The 21,747-nt window shown below is 41.9% G+C and overlaps 1 protein-coding gene across 3 annotated transcripts; it reads right to left on the minus strand.

The window, feature by feature from the left end:
• Nucleotides 1–1,104: 1,104 nt before the first annotated feature.
• CEP15 (centrosomal protein 15) lies at nucleotides 1,105–20,988 on the minus strand. 3 transcript variants are annotated; one of them, XM_066617254.1, is made up of 5 exons: nucleotides 20,874–20,988; nucleotides 13,465–13,553; nucleotides 9,883–10,006; nucleotides 2,876–2,950; nucleotides 1,105–1,556 (listed from the first exon to the last, which is right to left on the minus strand). In XM_066617254.1, exons 2-5 carry the CDS (start codon nucleotides 13,515–13,517, stop codon nucleotides 1,413–1,415), a joined length of 396 nt encoding a protein of 131 aa, XP_066473351.1. In that variant the 5' UTR covers nucleotides 13,518–13,553; nucleotides 20,874–20,988; the 3' UTR covers nucleotides 1,105–1,412. The 3 variants fall into 3 exon arrangements, with proteins under 3 accessions (XP_066473351.1, XP_066473352.1, XP_066473350.1); XM_066617255.1 differs by lacking the exon at nucleotides 20,874–20,988 and adding an exon at nucleotides 20,657–20,825; XM_066617253.1 differs by lacking the exon at nucleotides 20,874–20,988 and adding an exon at nucleotides 20,630–20,825.
• Nucleotides 20,989–21,747: the final 759 nt, after the last annotated feature.

The raw sequence follows: 21,747 nt of genomic DNA on the forward strand, positions 1-21,747 counted from the left end.
TTTTGCTGTAGTCATTATCAAACTTGAAGCAACCAAATTGCAGCAAAGACAGTGGTACCAAAGAACACATCCCTACAACTAGAGTCCAAAAGTGGTAAGAGTGGTGCCTTTATCCATCTAAGACAGCTTGATTACTAGTGGTGTCATACAATTCCTAAGATTAACTCCTGTATGGGAATCTGTTCCCTTTCCGACCAGTGCATCTGATTATCATCTGTAGTAGAATGGTGATGTCACCCAGAATTAGATTTATTCCTGTTCTTATTTATTCATGAAGAAGCATATATATACCTACCACCATAAAACTACTATTGGTGCTATTCTGTACCACCCATGGTGTGAACGTGGCTATGCATAAGATCTTTTAGTTTGAGGTTAAACATTGTTTATTAAAACCTGTAGTCTCACATGAGGCCTACACCTGTCTTTCCTTTGCAACTTGGCTCCAAACACGTCCACACATCCACACCTCCCACCTGTTCCCACTTGTGATTTTCTTCAGATGCTCATTTGACAATATAGAAATCCACGTCCTTAACAGTCAAGTATAAAATGTGCATACAGACCGTAACTCTTTAATTATATTCCACTGTTCAGAGCTGCAGATTGAAGCTGACAAAAATGAGGGCATTCATACTAATTTTAAGGTATGAGAAACCACAGAGGTGCTTGTTTAAGCATTTTGACAAATATGCCCACATAAAATATTGCCTGATATGGGCTTCTGTTGCTGTGCTTGGTGGTGGAAAATCAATTCCACAATCAAAACTGAGTTAATAACGGGTTTTTCAGGGATGCAAAATCCCAAAATTCTGTGGTTAAATTCTGTTATACCAACTGGAGGCAAAAATATTATAAGAGAATGGAGCAATAGTTAGCCAGTGAACCTGTGTTAAAACCAATGTGACTTGTTCCTGGGGAGGAGGAAATATGGTCCAGTTTAGAGGGAATGGTCTGGTTAAGAGGGAACATCCAATTTCTTCTTTAGCCTGTGCTTTGAGTCCTCAGTTATCAGCTAAATTCACCCCCACCTCTCATACCTTGATGTGAATCATACGCCCTCTCATGAAGCAAATCTTCTCATGGGACAAACAACTGGATCAATAATTGTTTCCACTTTTATTGGGAAAAACACTCATCCATTGTGAAAGTGACAGATTACCTCCCCTTTTTTCATTTTGACTATGAAATTTCATTATGTTTCATTATGTTTCATTATGCAATTGAACAGCTGAATTTATACTCTGCAGTGTGTTGCCCACATCTGAAGTGAAGTCACTTTTGTGTAGCTCCTGCTCTGTTCAACTCTTCCATGTTGATTTAAAACAGTGCTTATACAACAAAATTTAAATAGTCATTTAATGAGCAGATCCCCCCCCCCCACTGAACCTAGTTTGATTTTTGCTTCCTGTTTATCTTGGTATGGATCCTTTAATGGAACTTCTGCCCTGCTTTGCTGGTTTGATGGTTTTAATGCCAATAGGGGTTTGTGTTCTTCCTAAAAAAAATGCTTCCCATTTGGGGATGGATTCATCTATTTTCGCCCAGTAAAGAGTCTGGAAAAGAGACAAATACAGTATACAATTTAACTTTGCTTCACAATGTAATCTATTATGTTTGCCAACCCATCACAAAACAATCCAAACATACAATGTGTTATTAAAGCTTGTTTTATGTGTGAAGTAATTTAGAAAAGGCCAAACTACTTTGGTACTAAATCTCAAATCCCTCAATTATACAATATAATGGAAGCTGGAAGGATTTCAATGCCTAGAGTAAATCTGAAATGATTGGATGTGCCCTCTTGTGGTGAATAATGTATTAGAATGGTAATCCTTGAACTTTATAATTGTTTCACTAAGTTACACAGAAGTTATGCTCCTCTGAACCACAAAATCATTTCCAGGATCATTAACAATAAAATCCTTGGTTAAGACAATGTTAATTATTTGGGGTCTGAAAAAAACTCTGGCATTTACAAAAATACAAGAATGAACAGTATTCATTTAAAGGATTTTGAAGCCATTGCGCTTTCACAGTTTTAGGATAAAATTCTATGTGTAATGAATCCACAGCTACTTCCAAATGTTGAATGTGCAAGAAAACAAACTGTCACTCAGAATTTGTGACCACTACCAGGACTCTGCTGCCCATTCAATGGTGAAGGGGGGGGGCGTTTTCTCTGATGTCATGTTGGGCTATGAGGGCATACAAAGCATCTCAAAGGACAATGAAGAGTCAGGGAGAATCTCCCACTCTCTTCTCCAACTCCAAGCTTAGGAGGAGGATTGGAGCTTACCTATTTTACCACTGTACTTTCAAGGTATCTGAAGCATCTCCAAAGAACAGAACATGAATAAGGCCGGGCCTCCAGGCTTCCTCCCAAACTTTGAGTTGGGAGGAAGGAAGGAGATAATTCTTGCAATGACACTAGGCTCTGGAGGAATTCTGACTATTCTGTCTCCCTGATCATTTACTGCAGGCTGATTTTCTAGAATCCATATTTTTTTTTCAAAACAGTCACTTAGCATTTCTGAGATAAGTCCTCAAAACATGAAATACTTGAGTGTGAGAAGCAGCCTTTATCCCCATCAGTTTTGGATTCCATAAGGATAACATACCATGTATTGAAAACAGAAATTGTGGCATCAAAGAAACAGAATTTGACACCCAACTAAAGCAGTATCAAGCAAAAGGAGATGCTGCCTCCTGCAACATTCATTTTAATAGCCTAACAAAGGGCCTGAATCAGTTGCAAATCACCAGGTCCCTGCAGTGACTGCATTGTAAAGAATATTGTTCTTTAACATCACCATTAAAGGCAACAAATGCTCTTGTTAAAACTGAAAAGATGAGAGTTTGTCTTTAGGCTTACCTCGAGATTGACAGTATCAGGGTGTAGAAGCAAGTGCTCTCTTGAATGTAGTTTTTTCCTTGCTGTTTCTATATCCTGTTAACACATGGACAATCTTTTCTAAATTCTGGCGCTTCCAGAATTCATACATATGCAATCTAATTTTCTTTTTAGCAACCACAACAACCAAGACATTTCTTCAGTTGTCCAGGTTGTTAGTAATTTATCAGTGACATGAATTTACACACGGTACTTGTACAACACATGCAAAAGGAGTCAGAGCCCCCAAGTTGCTGGGATATCTAAGCACGTGGTAGGTGCAACTGCTCACATCCAGTTTTGGTTCAACTTTGTTTCTATTGCACTGCAGTCACTGTTACAGCAAATGCATACGTGTGTCTCTGCAGTTATTGAAGGCTCTGTTTCTTTCAAGTTTCGGATTGTGGTGACTTTGTCTATAAGCAATGACATTTAGAAATATACCTAAGGTATTTTTTATCTAAAAGCACAAAGTATCAGAGCAACAAATACGTTTCTGCATGTGTACTGGTACACTCTTTCATAAGATGGAATTGCCTTTGGCTTCCTAAGGAGCCACACATTCAGTGGCAAACTTGGGTTTGCTGCAGTGTAATGTGAAATGGTTCTTAGCCCATCTGTGACAATGGAAACGCAAAAGAACAATGACATTACTATTATCGATAAATATTGTCTCACGACTTCCCAGGAAATGCCTGAATTCGTCCAAAGTGGTTATTCTTTATTCACATTGTAACATAAAATCTTCATGAAAATAATTTTTGAGGAACAGGATCAGTATCATCGATTTTAAACAAATCAACTATACCCTTGACCAGCACCTCCAGGGTGAGCAGTTTTTATTGCTGAGGTACTTTTTCTGGAGAGCCCTGTGCCTGCTTTGAACTTTTATGTGCTTGGGTAATTTACAGTGAAGATGATTCACCATTTAGGAGAGAAAGCATTTGTTGCGCACATGGGATGAAGTCAAAGTAATGAAGCAAAGGAGAAAGAAAGCAATTCTGTTGGAGCTCTTCGCTGCTCAAGACAAAGATGACTTGCTAATATGCATGCATAACATGTGCTCAAAGATGGAGAGAGGCAGCAAGCTGTTCACCAGACATTCAAACTCCAATGAAAACTCACCTCTATTGGCTTTTCTTAGGAAATTTGCACATGGGCTTCCACTTTCCATGTGTTGGGTTCACAGAGAACTAGGCTCGATTGGAGAGGGGAGGAAAAAAAAGCCTCCTTGAAGTTGCAACACCCCCCTCTCTTTTGTGGGCTGAGTTTCATACACAAACATTAAAGAGATCAAGCGCAGGCCTTTTGGGCAAATTAAGAGAGATGGGAAGGGGCGTGGGAGTGGGGTGTGAAGGAGCCAATGCTGAACAGAGATGGAAGAAGAGAGGATAGCAGATGGCAGCGTCGGGAGCAGAAAGTGAGTGTGAAGAGTAAGGCGTTTTTAAAAATTAAGTTTAAAAAAAAAAAAGGAAATTCCCCAAAGGGACTTCCCATAATTCCTAAGGCATGGCAGCTCAAAAGAATAGAGATGCTGGAGCAACAAGGCCAAAAAGATACAATGCTCACAAGGAGTCAAGTGACCAATGGAAATATTACCAGAAGTAAAAACAGTACAAAGAGGGATGAAAGGATATGGACCTAATTTATTGCCGACAACAATGAAAAGAAGTGACCATTTCAGAGGCTGTTAGCATACCAAGACCTGAAGAAGGATGCAAGCTAACCTTCCCACACTTGTGCATTTATAGAAGTGCAGCACCTCCTGATCTCGCTAAAAGAGGGTGGTTCATGGTGTCAGGTTAACAGCTCAAGAGATTAAATGACAGAGCAGTCACTCCGTGAAATGTAGACTCCTACCAAAGTGCTTCCCTCTTGGCCCCAGCTGACAACTGGGGTCAACTGTCAAAACAACAAGACACCTCCATTCAAACTTGGTTTTCTAGGGCAGATTAACATAATCCAATGTAGCACTTTCTGCCCTGCCCTATGAATATTTCTGCAGGATTACACAATGCAGGCTGAGATAATCAGTGTATTGGCTCCTTTAATTTATTCCAAACTATGTTTGTTATAAATAAGATACTCCGGGACAACAGAAAAAAAAAAATGCTGGCTTGTTTTGATTTTAGTAGAGAAAGGCACTTTTGGCACAGCCTACATACCAGATATGTCTTTTTGTTGCTGCTTTCCCCATACAGCATATTTTGAAGCCTATTGTCATTCAAAATACTGATTTAATGACAGGCAATGACAGAAATTGCTGCCGGAAGGTGAAATATGCTTTCGGGGGAGAAAAAGATGCTGCTGAAAGATTAGATGGCACCTTTGCATGCTGCTTGAAAGCTAGAGGCAGCCCTGTCTTTTTGGGATTTTTCCTTTAAGGGTTGCTGACAGGGTTTGCATTGGGCAATTCTTTTCAATATTCCAGAAGTCAGCAGTGCAGACAGATTGGATACATGAAATGCAATTTTTGGGCACCATGATTTCACACATTGTAGCTTTACAAAAGTTTCTAAGACAGCTCTGATAGGAGGGAGATCAAGGGACAGACAGACAGACAAGGGAAGCTGTCAGGCTGTATGTGGTCCCTGCAACATCCAGCAAATACCACTAATTTAATATGAGAAACAGGAAGAAGTGAAGAATGGCAAAATTGAGAATGCTGATATAACATCATCATCAGTGCTACAGTTGCTTTTAAAAATCTCAAGAACAGTAGCGCTGTCCATAAAACTCTCCTTACTTACATCTGTATGCCCATATCTTTTCCAGGTCAACATGCAGGTGGTCATCTCGTCTTATTCTCATAGCAACCCTGTGAGGGGAGTTTAAGAGATAATGACCAGCCCAGCATCACCTAGTGAAGTGAAATAGGGCTATAATATAGGACTTGAGATTCCCAGTCCAAATCTCACACTTCTGGTGCAATCCTGTGTGTATATTGAAGTGAGTTCAATAAAGCTTACTCCCATATAACTGTGTATAGCAGTGGTTCCCAAACTTCTACATGGAAGTTGGGAACCACGGCTGCTAGGGATGAAAGTGTTTTGAACTTACGCCTGGCAGCGCTGGCCTCCTGGGGGATGTGTGCAGGGAGCCTCAGAATGCATTAACATAGCCATCGCGACCCACTTCCAGTTTGTGATCGCAATAGCTATTTTTAAGCATTATGATGCTTGGGAAGTCCTGCAGAGTGCGTATAGGACTGCAATCCAAACATCCTCAAATTTAAAACTACTCTTTTAAAAAAAATTCTTCCTTTAAATGCAACTAACAAAACAAGCCAAGCTTGAATATTTGTGTGTCAGTCATGTCTCAGATTTGGAAACACAAAATTTCAGTTACAACCAAGAGAGGAGCAGTAACTCTTTTCTTAGTTAAAAACATAACCGAAGCTATTTCATTTAAATGCAGTCAGATACAACAACACCTCATCATGGCATCATCGGTGTATTTCTGAGAAAGCCAAATCAACAACTCTCCACATGGTAACTGTGAAATGTACAATGCCTCGTAACGGGAACAATTTTCTAAAGTTGGCACATAAATCTGAACCTTCTTTTCAAGGTTCTAATATAGTATTCTGCATGGATCTCATTCCTGTTTTATTTTGTTATCAGAAAGCATCTGCAGTGCGGCATGCCTGTTAAAGCGAGAATAAAATTAATATATCTACATTTACTAATACTGCTTTTTCCTGCCAGACAATTTGTTTTGATGGTCATACATATGCTTTTATTTCTTCCACGAATGCTCTAACATTTCTGACACTTGGAGAAATTATTCAGAGCAACGCGATGGTAGACAGGGAATATTCTGTATAACTTGGATGCTTTTAAATATTACTCCTAGAGGATTCAATTATTCAGTCTACCGTCTCACTTCAAACCATTGTTTTAGCATGCACAGTTGTCACCTCCTTTGCAAGTGAGAGCTAAAAAAATGTGAACTGTGTAGGTATAAACTGAATTTTGGAAACCACATTCTTACAGTAACAAGATGATAGATTAAGGCTAAAGTCCTATACACACTTACTCAAGAGTAGGTCCCTAAAGGGCACATACTTCTGAGTAGACTTGCATAGGATTGTATTGTAAATTTCTCTCCTGTGCAGAATGCAGGCTATATGGATTAATAGTAGCCAACCAACGCTTGCAGTACAGCAATTATCTCACGATTGACCCTGTTTCACATTCATAAAATGACAACATTTCCTGTCCTGAACTGCCTTCTATTACACAAGACAGGGAGAGGAGCAAAAACCTGGTTACAGAAGTGATCCCTGACTTAATATACTGAAACTATATGGAATTACTGCAGTCTTGAACTCAACATACTGAGTCCAGCACATTAATGAAGGCTGGCCAGGAGCAGAAATAAAAATATCAGTTCAGTGTTTCAAGTGTTTCTTTTTAAAGATTACACTGAGACTTCTTCAAAGCTCTCAACTGCTCATTCCATCAAAATAGAGCCAAATGCCAGTTCCTGTGAAGAACTAGGAGTCCCACCATGTGCAAATTCCCCTTTCGGCTCTAGACAGAAATAATTTCATATGCACTGAACTGAAATATGCACAAGAAGGTTACAGAACCCAGCTCCAAAAAGAGCAGAGTGGATGAGTGGGTGATCTGTCATAACATGTTTCGAACAAAGCAATTAAAGGGAAGTAATTTCCCATTTTTCAAAGAAAGAGGTGACACATCCGCACTCTTTGAGACTGTTCTGCCCCAGGGATGTCTCTAGAAAAATAAAACAAAGACACACTGTCACAAAACACGACACCACAAGCAGTGGAAAAGCAGCAAGGTGAATGTACTTTAAGACACAGTTGTAAATAGATCTGTGTATATGTTTGTGAGGGGTATAAAGCATGCACTTTTTTGTTTTTTAAGTGGGGGAGAAACACGGTAGGAACAGACATGCTCCCAGGACGAATCAAGAAAGAAGTTAGGTTCAATATGATCATAGTGGTGAATGCATATATGCTGATCTATAGATGGTTGACAAGAATGCCTCTTATTTGCAAAGAATTCAATCTTATCACCATAGGGGAAAAAAAGTCCTTGATATAAAAAACGAATCTTGTGTTTATGCTTGCCTAAAGGGAAGAGTCAGTAATCAGCCAGTTGGAAATGGTTTCCTTAGAGACAGTAGAACCTGCTGAATTTGAGCCAGGAGAAAGAAAGAACTGGGACGATTTCTCATGTCTTGGCTCACTCCTAGAGAAATGTTTTGTCATAAAATGTGTGGAGATCGCCTTTATTGGAATGGGTGAGCAAGCGCGAAAGAAATATCATGAGCTCAGAGCACCTTCTTTGGAAGGACTGTCAAACTGCTCAAAGGACTCCTTTATCTTTACATGGTGTACTGAGAGAGGGTACACAGATAGGGCTCCATAACCTGGAGCTCACATGCAGTACTTCTCTACCTCCCCACTAAGTGCTTCAGACATTGCAAGCTTAAAATAACTTGCAGTGCCTGGCAAAACACCAGGCAAAAGACTTTCTCCAAGAAATAAAAGGTCAGTCTAGACTCAATTTTTATTCCCAAAAAAGCTCCCTGGGTCTTGTAGGCTTTCAAGCTTCCATCTATGCCCAGAAAAGTCACTGACCCAATATAGCCATACTGTAAAGAACAGAAACTGGAATCTGGCTATGCCTTTAGGAGGAGGGAAGATTTGGTTCCCAATTTTTGTGGTCCCTGGGTATACCCTTTTGCTTCTTCTATATAGGTGCATGGCTTCAATTCATTCCTAGGAGGAGAAGTGAAGCACAGGCTTAGGGACATAACTTACTGTGATGTCAAAATCACCCCACTGTCACTGACATGGGGTGGATTAGTCTTCAGCAACAGGGATCCTGCTGGGGGACGCATCAGTTGGAAAATGTGCGTCTGCCAAATTATCTCTGCCATGGTAATGTACAAAAATCTCTGCAATGCACAGGCCCTCTTTCCACTCAGAAAACCTGGCTGTCATAATGACAGCCATTTTGCCAAGAGAAATATAAAAAACTGGACACACAAGTTTAACAAACAAGTCACACAAGTTTAACAAACATTTAAGTTTAAAGTCTGTGCTGCCTATAATGGAAACCAACTGAATGTGGAATTAGATTTCTTCAGAACAACACAAATACACCCTGAACGTATCCTTTTCTTTTTGCGCGAGACCGTCACAAGACCAGAAACTATCCTCCCACATTCTGGACTGATATTAACGATGACACATGACCTGCTATTAGAATGCTCCACTATATGTTTTAAGCACTGCATAGGACTAAAAATATTATTGTTTAATTTTTTCCAGTAGATGCTGTGGGTTTTGCCTCTACCCACTGCCAGTATGCAATTATTCCCTCCTAAAACCAATCTGCTATACTTTAGTACAGGGGCCTCCAAACCCCGGCCCGGGGGCCAGATGCCGCCCACAGCCAGCCTCTTGTCCCCTGAAAGCCTCTGGCCCACTCAACTGAACACAACTGGAGCTATGTTCTGGTTGTGTCTGGAGGGTGTTCTGAGAGCCAGAGAGGTTGAATGAATGAGCCCATTCATTCATTTACTCACTCATCATTTATTCACTCTAATTTATTTATTTAAATTTTATATTTAAATTTTTTTTCCGGCCCTCAGCACTGCACCAGATATTTGATGCGGCCCTCTGGTCAAAACGTTTGGAGACCCCTGCTTTAGTATTGCAATAATAAAGAGCTTGTACGTTACTGATATATTAATAATAACAGAATCAACAAAACTTCCTAGTTGCCTGTATCTTGGAAACAGAGGTGGTGTTTGACATGTCCCTAGCCTCTACCATCCTTGCTGTCACAGGAATAGCAGAAAATATTCCTTGTCACACCTAGGGTTAAATAATCTTCATCTCTACTGTCTTCACCACAGAGACCTGATCAGGTTAGTCACTACTAGAAAACAATCATCTTAAAATATCACATGGAAATATTATATATAGTTGATGGACAGAAACTTGCATTTAAAAGTACTGTGTTTCTTTTATGAGCTGTATCAGCTTCTTGCGTTTGCCATGTCTTCTCAGCCTCTTTGTCTCTTAGATGATTCTCCATCTGCTGGAGCAACACCAACCTCTGAGATACTCTACAAAAGAGAAAAATGTCTCATAAATAGGCAGACCCTTTTTTCTGCACAACAGACAGGAAAACAACAACCTTTTACCCTCACCCATTTTTTCTCTAATTATATTGAATGCAGCGTGGGTGCACTGAAGGAGGAAAGAAGCACAGGAAGTCCCTTCCTTGCTGTGCTCCCATGGAGAAAGTAACTGTTGTGTTGTACAACAAGCACAAATGAGACACCCGGCACTGAATGCCTCAGAAGAGATGTGCTTCCAATGCAGTTAGTAATCAGAAGCATTAGCTATTTTATGGCTTAACTAGGTTCTGCTAATAAGGGTGTAGACTCTGTGAACTGCCATGTTTGGAAGGAAAGTTGCTACATATCTAAGTTTGACTTCACATATCTGTTCAACCGACTTGCAATTTTTAAAAGCATATTCTTTTCTCTTTCTTGCAATCAACATCTGTAAATAATCACCTGAATTTGTTCCTGCGAGGTATGGTCTTTTCAAAACTTTCCTTTGTTGCACAAAGTTTTTCTAAGGTCCTACCCTCATTTTAACTGTATAAGAAGGTTGTTTTTAGATCCCAACTTTATTATCAACATTTATATCAGAGTCTCCCTGGATAAGTTGTTTTTTCCTACCCTGATGTGTCTGATTTTGGACATTATTTTCCACAGAACTCCTGGTAGTAGGAGATTTGATCATTAGAAACATAGAGAAACAGATTTGTGACAGCCATGACAACCACATGGTGACATTTGGTTGGTGCAAAGGTTATCTGAGAAGTTGAAAGATGGCGCAAGTCAGTAATCATGGTACATGTTGGTACCACCAGCACCAGGAAATATAGTCATTAAGTCCAGGAAGCCAATGTTCTTATAGGTAAGCTGTAGATGTCCAAGATCCCCCCTCAAGGCAGCATTTTCAAAAATACTAGTGGTTCCATGTGCAGATTCTATAAGATAGGCAGAGTTGTAGGGTGTCAATGCTTGGGTGGGCTAGCAGTGTCAGGAGACAGGATTTAGATTTTTAAGGCCCCAAGGAGCATTCTGGGATAAGCAATGCCTGTATAAAAGACGCAGAACCCACTCAAACCAAAATGGAACCATCCTTCAAGAGTTTAAAATCCAGAAGTCTGCCAAGGAGTGCTTAAACCTACTTGTGAGGCCAACAGGAACTATGATGTATGTATCTTGTTTGGGATGAACCCTCTCATAAGAATGATGGCGTAAATACTTCCAAAATATTTCCAAAGGGGATGCGAGGGGACATCTTGGCAACTAGCACACAGAAACTGACAGTTGTTTAGAGAGACTGAAGAGTTGTAGCATAAGTTGCACACAAAAAGGACATTTGTAAAATGGCACAACATGTAGGTATTTATATATTAATGCCAGAAGCCTCAAAGTCAAGATAAGGCAAGTGAGGGACCTGATACTAAAGAACACAGATTTGGTAGGCATATCAGAACAATGTAAGAGTCAACAGTGTTGGAACACTGAGTGGGAGGATTAGTCGTGAAAGGACACACTAGAGATGGTGCTGCTCTATCCAACAAAGAGCATGGAGTTGAATGATTAGAACACTTAAGAGAAACAAAGTTCTCTGCAGAATTATTTCAGGTGAAAATACCATCTCCAAAAAGTAATTTAGGAATGTATCATATTATTGCCCCCTGACCAGTGCTCAGGATGATCTTGAGATGGAGGAGGAAATCAGGGAAGCAACCAAAGAGAAGAATTGTAGTATTGGGTGGTTTCAACATTCACTGGATAAATGTACGTTCAGACTGTGACAGAGAGAAAAGCATTATAGATATGATGAATGACTATGGCTTAGAACAGTAATCACAACGTTAACAAGAGGAGAGGCAACTCTTAACTTCTCCTGAGCAGTGCACAGGACCCAGTAACATATGTAAGAGCAGTGGAACCCATTAAACTTTGATAGCTGGATTACCACACTGCGATAAAACAGAAAATTGAAAGCCCAATCCTATCCAATTTTTCAGGGCCGGTGCAGCTATATCAATGGGGCAGGCACTGCATCCTGCAGTGGGGGGACAGTCACATAGGCCTCCTCAAGGTATGGGAGCATTTGTTCCCTTGCCTCGGGGCTGCATTGTGGCTGCACTGGAACTGGAAAGATGGATAGGATTCGGCCCAGAGTTGGTGGCTGGTGATTTGTTTTTAAGGCAGCCAACAAAAGGGGGGGGGGATAATGTGCTACTTGATCTGCTAAAGATGTGTAAATATCTGTTGCATGGATATAATAAAACAAGAATAAGAATAAAAGTATGTGCAGTGTTTTCGAAGTGTGGAAAGCACTTCACATGTATTATTTTAGTGCAATCCTTACAATAACCCTATAAATATTATCATTCCCATGTTACAGCTTGGAAGCTAAGACTGAGAGAGAATGGCTTGCTTAAGACCACTTAGTGAAAATTCATGGCAAATATGCAATTCAAACTGTGGAACATCCTGATCCTCAAGCTCTAGAAATCACTACACTACATCATGATAATTTCTATATTATTTGTAACTCTGTCTAAATATTGCTAATGCTCTCTTTGCCTGACTGCAGTGGCATAGCGAGAAGGGGTGCAAAGCATTAAGTTTTGCAGGGAGCCTCATTGCGGCGTGCAAGCAGTCCTTCCCCCTCCCCTTTGGAGCCATTCTGGGAGGTGGGATAAAAATGGCAGCACGAGTGGTTTCAGTGTCCAATTTGTAAGCTGTCTCCACATTGCAGAAACAACTACTGCAAAATGTTCCTGTGTATGGAAGATATATAAAATAAAGGAAATAATTGTGTGAAGATTTTTTGATACCGAGAGAGTGAGTGTACAGATACAGACCTCTGTTTTACAAGCCACTTTTAAATGAGAAAACCCAGATCTACACAGCCAACACATAACTCAGTTTATAATTCAGTTATAAACTTTTGTCAGATACCTGCTTGTATTCTAAATTTTTAAATTCAATATGGAAAAAATACTGCACAGAAAAGAAACTGTCTGTTGAATTTTGGAGGGCAGAATTCAATTGCTCAGCAGTAGCTGGAACGTAATCAGGATAACTCAATGCCAGGATTTAGCATTTCATTTGAGCAGCAGCACTGGAAGCATAGCTCCCTCTAGAGGCAGCATCTTCATTTGTCTTTGACAGAAGGGCACAGTTTCCTATTGTTAGAACTGTTACTGAGATCAGACAGAAATGATACTGCACTGAGATACTGGTACCATTCCAGAAGTACCTTAATAATTACAAAAGCAGTTCACACAGAACTGTTCCCTAGTTGGTCTTATTTTGGTCACATAAACCAGTATAAATGCCTGGCATTTATATTGGTATGAATGACAGGTCTGGGAAAATACTTCAAATTCGAAATTAACATTAAAGTTTTAAGTGGCTGGACAACTGTTGTTTCCAAATCCTGGAGAAAGGATTTCTTCTGAAACAAGTACTGTACTTACATTTCTTCATGCCTTTTAGCAAGCTGAACTTCTTGTGCTAAATGGGATGCCATCTCTGGTTATATGACTAATGGCCCCGTTTTACCACTCTGTTAAGAAAAATAAGAATAAAAACTTATTTTTTCTAAAGACACACAATGATACTTCTGGTGAAGTAAATTAAAAAGTGATAAATTTAAATACAATTTGGAATTAGTGGCCGGGCAACTGTTTTCTTCTTTAAAAATGTAATCTCTGAATCCTGAATATTATCAGCATCATAAAATTGCTCATCAATATTTACACCTAAAGCACTGTAATTTTTTCCCCCCAAAATAGTGTGAAGGAAATCAGACCACACTCCTTAACGGCCGTGTAATCTCTTTATTACTTTCAGGGTGATCAAGTGGCCATAAACCCTTATGGTCACTTGGTACCTGCAGGTCTATTCAAGACCAGTTGTCAAATAGCTCTTAAACCGCAGAGCTTCCAATCCTGGTAGCCAGGTCAAATTTGGGGAACCCTCCCCTGAGTCGTACCCCAGCCCCCCAGGGTACACCCCAGACACACTGGATTGCCTCCCACAACCAGTCCCTGTGGCTTCTCCAATCCCAATAATCCAGTCAGTTGAAATAAGTAGGATTTATTGAACAAATGTTTAAAGCATAGTTATACAGACAGCACTGCATCAGTCAAACGTTTAGGAATTTAGAAAAGAGCACACCAATACAACACCCAGCCTAATAAAACGATAACAACTAACTCCTAACTCTATCACTCACCAAAGTCTTAGCTTTCCAAAGTCCAATCTGACACATCTTGCTGCAGACAAGTTGGCTCTTGCCAGAGTGGTCAAGGGTCTCAGGCCCCCTCAGCCAGAGACAAAGTTAGAACAAAGAAACTCTTCTCCCTCACCTTTATGGGTCTCCTGACCCATCCACCAATCAGAACTCGGTTCCAGCCGAAAATTCTAGAGGTGGACGTGCCACAAGCCTTCTTACTCATGGTGGAATCCCCCCTCCCAACCTGAGACGTTCACAGCTGAACCCTGTTGTTAATCAAGTTGGCCTTGAAGCCCACTTGGTAGCTTGGTATGATATCAGAGGGCCCTGTGAAGCGGCCTCCTCCATAGTTCTCCCAAGCCTGGTATGCACTAATTGGAAGTTGGTTACAGCTGGGGCCCTGCACGTGGGCCTAACAACATGGCTACAAGCAGACACTTACCTTGTTCAGATGTTACCTGGCCATTACATTTTCTCTTTTTTGTCACAAATAGGTGTTGTTAAATGAATGTTGCCGTTGAGGGACAAAGTTATTGTTAAGAGTAATTTGATGGCTTTTTTCAGTGTATAAATGGTTTTCAATTTACACAAAATAATCAATACCTTTCTATTTGAAAAGTGCATGTACACTGTATTTACATAAATAACCTACTTTAACCCATTTTTGGCTGACCCACAGATGTACACATTTGGTCCCTGTTGCATATATACAATGCTGGGCAGAAATGGCTTAAGTGCATATTCACTCTTCCTTTATTTCAGAGCAGTAATCTTTGGGAGGGGGCTCATGAGGGATTTTCATGAGCATCTAGCTGAAAACTTGGGGAAACCAGATCCTTGATCCAGCAGAGCTCCTCTAAAGTCCTTAAATTGTCCTTTATATAATCTTAGTGACTTGCTTATAAAGATAGGTGAGGCTTCTGTCAGTTGCCTTGGATTTTGGGATTCCTCCCCCCCCCCAATTAGAAGAGACTTCAGCTCATTTTCTGAGCCAATTTAGGCAAGGAAAATGGCACCAGCCGCCAACAACAAAACACCCTCTTAATAGCACTTTCAAACACACTCCCCCACCCAATTTTTTTTTATCAGTCTGGTGGCAGTGGAACAGCAACAGTAGCTCTGGGAATATTCAAGTCCCCAAGGCCTCCTGGTATTCTGCTCTATGTGCTTCATTGGCAACTGGGAAAGTTTTTCCTTTTCTCCTTTCCCCATGCTGCTACTGTCTCTCTACCACCAGACCAGTAAAAGCATGGAGAAGCAGGATAGGAACATGATTTGGTGGTGGAAGGGAAGTCAGCACTTTTTTTCAAGTGTGCTATCATCTATACTTGATTACATAACCAGTAATTGATTTTGCATGGTATTGCAGAAAATTGCAGAATTGATATTGCAGAAAATAGGCTGATCTACTTACGGACCTCTGGCCAACTTTACCAAGTGTCTTGGTGGTCCACCAGAACCACCCTGGGAAAGGTGAACTCCTGGAAAGAATAGTCTAGAGATGGACTTTGGTCTGATCCAGCAAGGCATTCCTGATGCTCCTAAGTGTGCACCCTCAGCATGACCTAGTCCAGATAAGTTATGCCTTAACTGCTAACCGATCCTGAGTATGCACTGTTGCATTATAAGTTTGAAAGACAGTGGTGTATCACTAGAATTCTGATGGAGGAGGACTCTTTAACTGGGCTGTTATATGGGACTGTGAACTCCAGCCAATAACCATGCTAATGTTTATATGGTCTCTAATGGTCTTCCATGCTGGCACAAAAGAGAAATGAGTCAGGAAACTCTGATTTTGCTGATAGTTGTTGATTCACTTTCAGTTCACTGATTTAACTCTTGAACATGCAAACAAATTGAAGGTTGAAGTACATCTGCTTGATTTTACCCTCCTCCTCGATTTTAGCCACCATCATGCAGAACAAGGCAAAAAAAATCACCTCGGAAAAAAAATGAAAGGCACAGCAACTTGTGATACTAGTAAGACTTGTCTTATTGCAAATCACTTTGGGGAAATAGATATTTTGGAAAGCAGTACACAAACACCTTAGATAAACAAAGATTCCTGGAAAGAAGAGGTCAAAGCCAACAACATACCAGACTGCAGCAGTCTGTGCACTAAAGAACTGTACTGCCAGATGCACAGTAGAAAAGTCTTCAAAGCTAAAACATTAAGGCTGCAATCCTAACCACACTTTCCTGAGAGTAAGCCCCACTGAACAAAATAGGACTTGCTTCTGAGTAGACCTGGTTAGGATTGTGCCCTAAATATTCCATACAGTTGCAAACCAGGAAGTTGGACAGCCCAGAGTAACTCATGAGCTGACAAAGCCGAAATTTGCAAATAGTCTCAATTTAGACTATTTCCTGTAGATTCTAAAGGAATGCTTATTTCTGTCCTACAATCTAAGGCCTAGCCCAAAGGAAGGGCAGGACAAGAAAAGGGAAAATGTGAGGGAAGAAGGGACATAGGTTTCCCAAAGAAAACTGGGAGATGGGAAGATTTGCGTGCAGGGAAGGAGGAAAGAGGAAAGGAAAATGGGGTGATTAGTGGGGAAGAAGGTTCTGAGGTTCAGGTTGCAGCAAAGTCTGCAGCTTGCGGGCAGCCCTGAGTAGCCTGAACTGAGGTCTTATGGGCATGGGGTGAGCCCAAAAGCAGTCCGTGAATGCACTGCACACACTTGTGGTGGGGGAGCTAGTCTCTCCCTCTGAATAAGCACTCTTAGCTGGTGTATCAAGTTTCTGGAGGGAGATATAACTGGAATCCCCAATAGAAAAGCCCTAGTTAGGAACTTAGGACTTTTCTCAGCTCCTCTGTGGCTTGAAAAATCTGTCAGTGGAATTTGTTCTGGGAAAGGAGGCTTGAGGCTGATCTCATCCCTCCAAGAGTTCTTAAGGAACTCAAGTGTGAACTTTTGGTCTTTGACTAAATGTGCAACTTGAAATGGCCAGCATGCCAGAGGACTGGAGGATAGCTACTGTTATGCCAAATCTTTAAAAAAGGAGGGAGAGGGGACAGGTCTGTCAGCCTAGCATCTTTTCCAAGTAAGACGGTGGAAAGTCTAAACATGGCAGAGTCGTGCAGTTTTCTCTTTGGGAAGACACACTAGAAAATGTTCTGATGACGTGAACATACCCTTAGGCCAGGGGTGTCCAAACATTTTGGCAGGAGGGCCACATCATCTCTCTAGCACTGTGTCAGGGGCCGGAGAAAAAAGAATTAAATTACATTTAAAATTTGAAGAAATTTACATAACTGAATTTATTAGAGATGGAACTTGTATGAATGAATGAAGGTCTTAAAATAGCTCAAGGCCTATAAAAGACCTTGCACAAAGCAAGACCACCCTTTCCTTCAATGCCACAGCTGCATCACAGATATGGAACAGCAAGTAGTGGAGGGAGCCCATGTCCCACAGCTCAGGTGAGAGGTTGAATAGCCATCCTCACACTGAGAGCAGTTGTGTTGGGCCAACACGGGCTCCAGCAAGTCCCTGGAGGGCCAGAGGCTCATTGGAGACCGGGGGCTCCCAGCCGGACTGATTGGGAGCCCCCGAGGGCCACAAGTGGCCCCTGGGCTGGGGTTTGGGCACCCCTGCCTTAGGCAAAAGTCTTTTCTATGATATGGCTAATCTGGGATTTATTTCTACAGAGCAAGCGTTATACAGAAGCATTTATCAGGTTAAAAAACAAAACAGAGTAAGAGTCCTTCAATATTTCATTACCTCTGGAATTTATTTTGGTGTACAGTGTAAGCATGTCAACATTACTTTGCTGCATGCCTGAACATGTTGAGTTCATTTTGGTACGTACATGAACATGCCAACGTTAATGTCATGTGCATGCTTGAATGTACTTAGGCTATTTTGGTGCAAGTCATTCAGCCCTAGAAAAGGGCAGGTAATTCTAGAGTCTGCAGAGGACTTTTTCAGCTCCCATGTTCCAAAAAAATAAAATGCATGAGAAAATACTTATCTGATTTTCAGGAATCGTGCCTGAGATATCTGGCACTAAACGTGGATGCTCAATTGCTTATTCCCAAACATTCTTTCTGATATGGGCACAGCCTAATGTCTCTGTCCTGGTTTAGCCTCTCATCCTGCTCCCTTTTCTCTCACCTAATGTAATGATCAACACTCCAAATTTGTTCTGAACGAGGAAGGGGACAAATATGTGGATTACAATATAATCAACAAACTAGTTCCTGCTCCAATTTACAGAACATACAGTCAGGCTGGAGCTTGGATAGCAGGAGATGGAGAATTATGAGCACGGGTGAGACTGTGCAAAGCAAATCTGAAGGTAGAAAAAAGAGGAACTAGGAATACACAGGTGAGAGTAAGCAAAACTATACTAAAGGAAGATAAGTCAAGAGCAAATAATAGAAATGGTCTTTACAATGAGGGGCACTCAAGGATACATAAAGGTATGACCTACATTTTTCAAGGATACAAAATTCAAGGGTTGAACCCAAAAGAAGTTAGCCATGACTATGTGCAATTTGATATTCCCAATGTACTCAACATGGTTTACTTTCAAGACAAGAGTACACAGGATTACAGTAGTAATCCCACCAAAATTAATGGGTTGTATGTTCATTACAGCCAACGTCCCTAACAACTTTAGTTGTGTTCAGTTCTGGTCACAGCATCTCAAAAAAGACAGTAGAAAACGAAAAGGTGCAAAAGAGAGCAACTAAGATGATTACTGGGCTGGGGCACCTTCCTTATGAGGAAAGGCGTTGGGGCCTCTTCAGCCTAGAAAAGAGGCGCCTGAGGGGGAACATGATTGAGACATACAAAATTATGCAGGGGATGCACAGAGTGGATGGAGAGATGCTCTTTACACTCTCACATAACACCAGAACCGGGGGGGGGGGGGACATTCGCTAAAATTGAGTGTTGGAAGAGTTAGAACAGACAAAATAAAATATTTCTTTACTCAGCGTGTGGTTGGTCTGTGGAACTCCTTGCCACAGGATGTGGTGATGGCATCTGACCTGGACACCTTTAAAAGGGGATTGGACAAGTTTCTGGAGGAAAAATCCATTACGGGTTACAAGCCATGATGTGCATGTACAACCTCCTGATTTTAGAAATGGGCTATTTCAGAATGCCAGATGCAAGGGAGGGCACCAGAATGAGGTCTCTTGTTATCTGGTGTGCTCCCTGGGGCATTTGGTGGGCCGCTGTGAGATACAGGAAGCTGGACTAGAGAGCCTATGGCCTGATCCAGTGGGGCTGTTCTTATGTAATTAACAGCCCAATCCTATCCACACTTTCCTGGGTGTAAGCCCCATTGACTCTAATGGGACTTACTTCTGAGTAGACATGCATAGGATTGGGCTGTAACTTAGTAATGGTATTGAGTACCATTGAGTCAATGGTACTTATTAAATTCTAACTTTCTTTTAATCCCAACTATAGAAACAGAGAGAACAGCCTAAGGCAGTGGTTTTCAAAATTTCATGGAGAGTTTACACTGCTGTAAATTCTGGCAGGGGGAGGCAGCTGGGGCAGGGGGAAGGAACTCTGATACCCTCCCCTGTATCTGGCATCTTGAAGTAGCCTACTTCCGAAACCAGGAGATTGCACATACCCATCATGGCTTGTAACCCGTGGTGGACTTTTCCTCCAGAAATTTGTCCAGTCCCTTTTAAAAGCATCCAGGCCAGACACCATCACCACATCCTGTGGCAAGGAGTTCCACAGACTAACCACATGTTGGGTAAAGAGGTACATTCTTTAGTTTGTCCTAACTCTCCCAAAACTCAATTTTAGTGGCTGTCCCCTGGTTCTGGTGTGAGGGGGAAAGAACATCAAGAGAGACAATAAAGGCACCCGGGCCAGATGCCAGCACCTCATCCTGTGGCAGGGTATTCCACAGACCAACTATAGGTTGGGCAAAGAGATACTGTGGCAGCGAGTTCCACAGAACTACAGGCTGAGCAAAGAGATACTGTGGCAGCGAGTTCCACAGACCAACTACAGGCTGGGCAAAGAGATACTGTGCCAGCGAGTTCCACAGACCAACTACAGGCTGGGCAAAGAGATACTGTGGCAGCGAGTTTCACAGACTAATAACATGCTGGGTGGGAAATTCTTTTGTGTATCCTAACTCTCCCAACACTCAATTTTAGTTCCAACTCACTGACTGCCCTCCCTGCCCACAGACTGGCATCAAGACTTATTGCCCCCCCTCCCCCGCTCATACACCCTCATTCCTCTTCCCCTTTCCACTGCACTGAGCCCAAAGGTTGGGGAAGCAGACAGCCTTCTTATCATCATCACCCCCCCCCCCACGGGCATCCCAAACGCCCTGCGCCTTCCTCCCGCCTTTGAAACACTGTGTGGAATGTACCACCGCGCGAGCATAGGAGAGTAAAGTTTCGGTGAGGGACTCACCGCTCTCCAGCCAGTGAACTACTGTACCTAAGCGAAGGAGGGGCATGCGCAGAAGCGCCCACCTCATTGGAAAAAAGGGGGCTCATGGACGATACCGCAAAGTGGGGGCAAGAGGAAGACAATAGGACCGTTCCATTCCACCAAAGGGGGAGAAAAAGGCTGTTGGAGAGGAATAGCGGCTAAACACCGTGCCTTTCTATGACTACAGACACCACCTCCGCAGCGTGGCCACGCCCCCGCACACCTAGCGCCCCGCAACGTTCCTCCTCAGCCAATCCGTTTCTGCCACTGGGGCAAGCCGATGGACCATTCCAACCGGTGGGCTGTTGAGCTGTTGCTTGGCGCGCGCATGCGCACCCGCATGCGGCGAAGTGGAGAAGCCGTGGCAGAGGGTGAGCCCTTGCAATCGTACGATTGGTCTATCCCTCTGGAGGGGGCGTGGCTACCTTCGCGCAGGGCTCTTCCACTCAGACCTCTCGGTGCGTGGCGCGCGACGAAAGGAGGCGGGGCTGGAGTTTGAAAAAAACCGTTAAAGGGGCGGGGTCGGTGTTTGAAGAACCGTTAAAGATGTGGGGGGGGGGGTGGAAGAGCCTGAACAGTATACAGCACAACAGCGTTTCTGTTTGGGAGGAGAGGGCAGCAGGGAGGTCACCCCATAATGGTCGGGGGTGACTTTACTGTTTCTCAGGAGCTTCTGAAGTAGGAAGCTCCAAGTAGTAAATAGCGGTGAGCTAGTACTGTGCATTCTTGTGGGGCAGCAGGACAGAACCAGGGTGGCCAGGTGGCGTGACCTCAGAAGAAGACCAGGCACCCTCAACATGGAGGACCTCCAAGAAAAATAATGGAGGGCAGGATCAAATACAAGCTGAAACCAGCTGTGTATTGATTTCTGGGGTAAATTTAAATGCTACATTACATTATTAAATTTAAAATATATATATATATATATATATATATATATATATATATATAGTTTAAAGGGCTATAGACTCTAAAGGGCTATAAGTCTTGTTTGCTTTGTGTATATATACATATGAGTCTTTCGTGTGTATGTGTGTGTATATGTGTGTATACATATATGTATATAAATATACGCCGAGGATGAACATAGAGTCTCT

The sequence above is a fragment of the Tiliqua scincoides genome, chromosome 2 (assembly GCF_035046505.1).
Source record: "Tiliqua scincoides isolate rTilSci1 chromosome 2, rTilSci1.hap2, whole genome shotgun sequence".
Lineage (NCBI taxonomy): Eukaryota > Metazoa > Chordata > Lepidosauria > Squamata > Scincidae > Tiliqua > Tiliqua scincoides.

Excerpts from the sequence above, each read along its gene's own strand:
- CEP15 (XM_066617254.1), bottom strand. The coding sequence starts at position 13,517 with ATGGCATCCCATTTAGCACAAGAAGTTCAGCTTGCTAAAAGGCATGAA. Across the intron at positions 10,007-13,464 it reads GCTAAAAGGCATGAAGAAAT|AGTATCTCAGAGGTTGGTGT; the intron begins GTAAGTACAGTA and ends TCTCTTTTGTAG. Across the intron at positions 2,951-9,882 it reads GAAACACAGTACTTTTAAAT|GATATAGAAACAGCAAGGAA; the intron begins GCAAGTTTCTGT and ends ATGTGTTAACAG.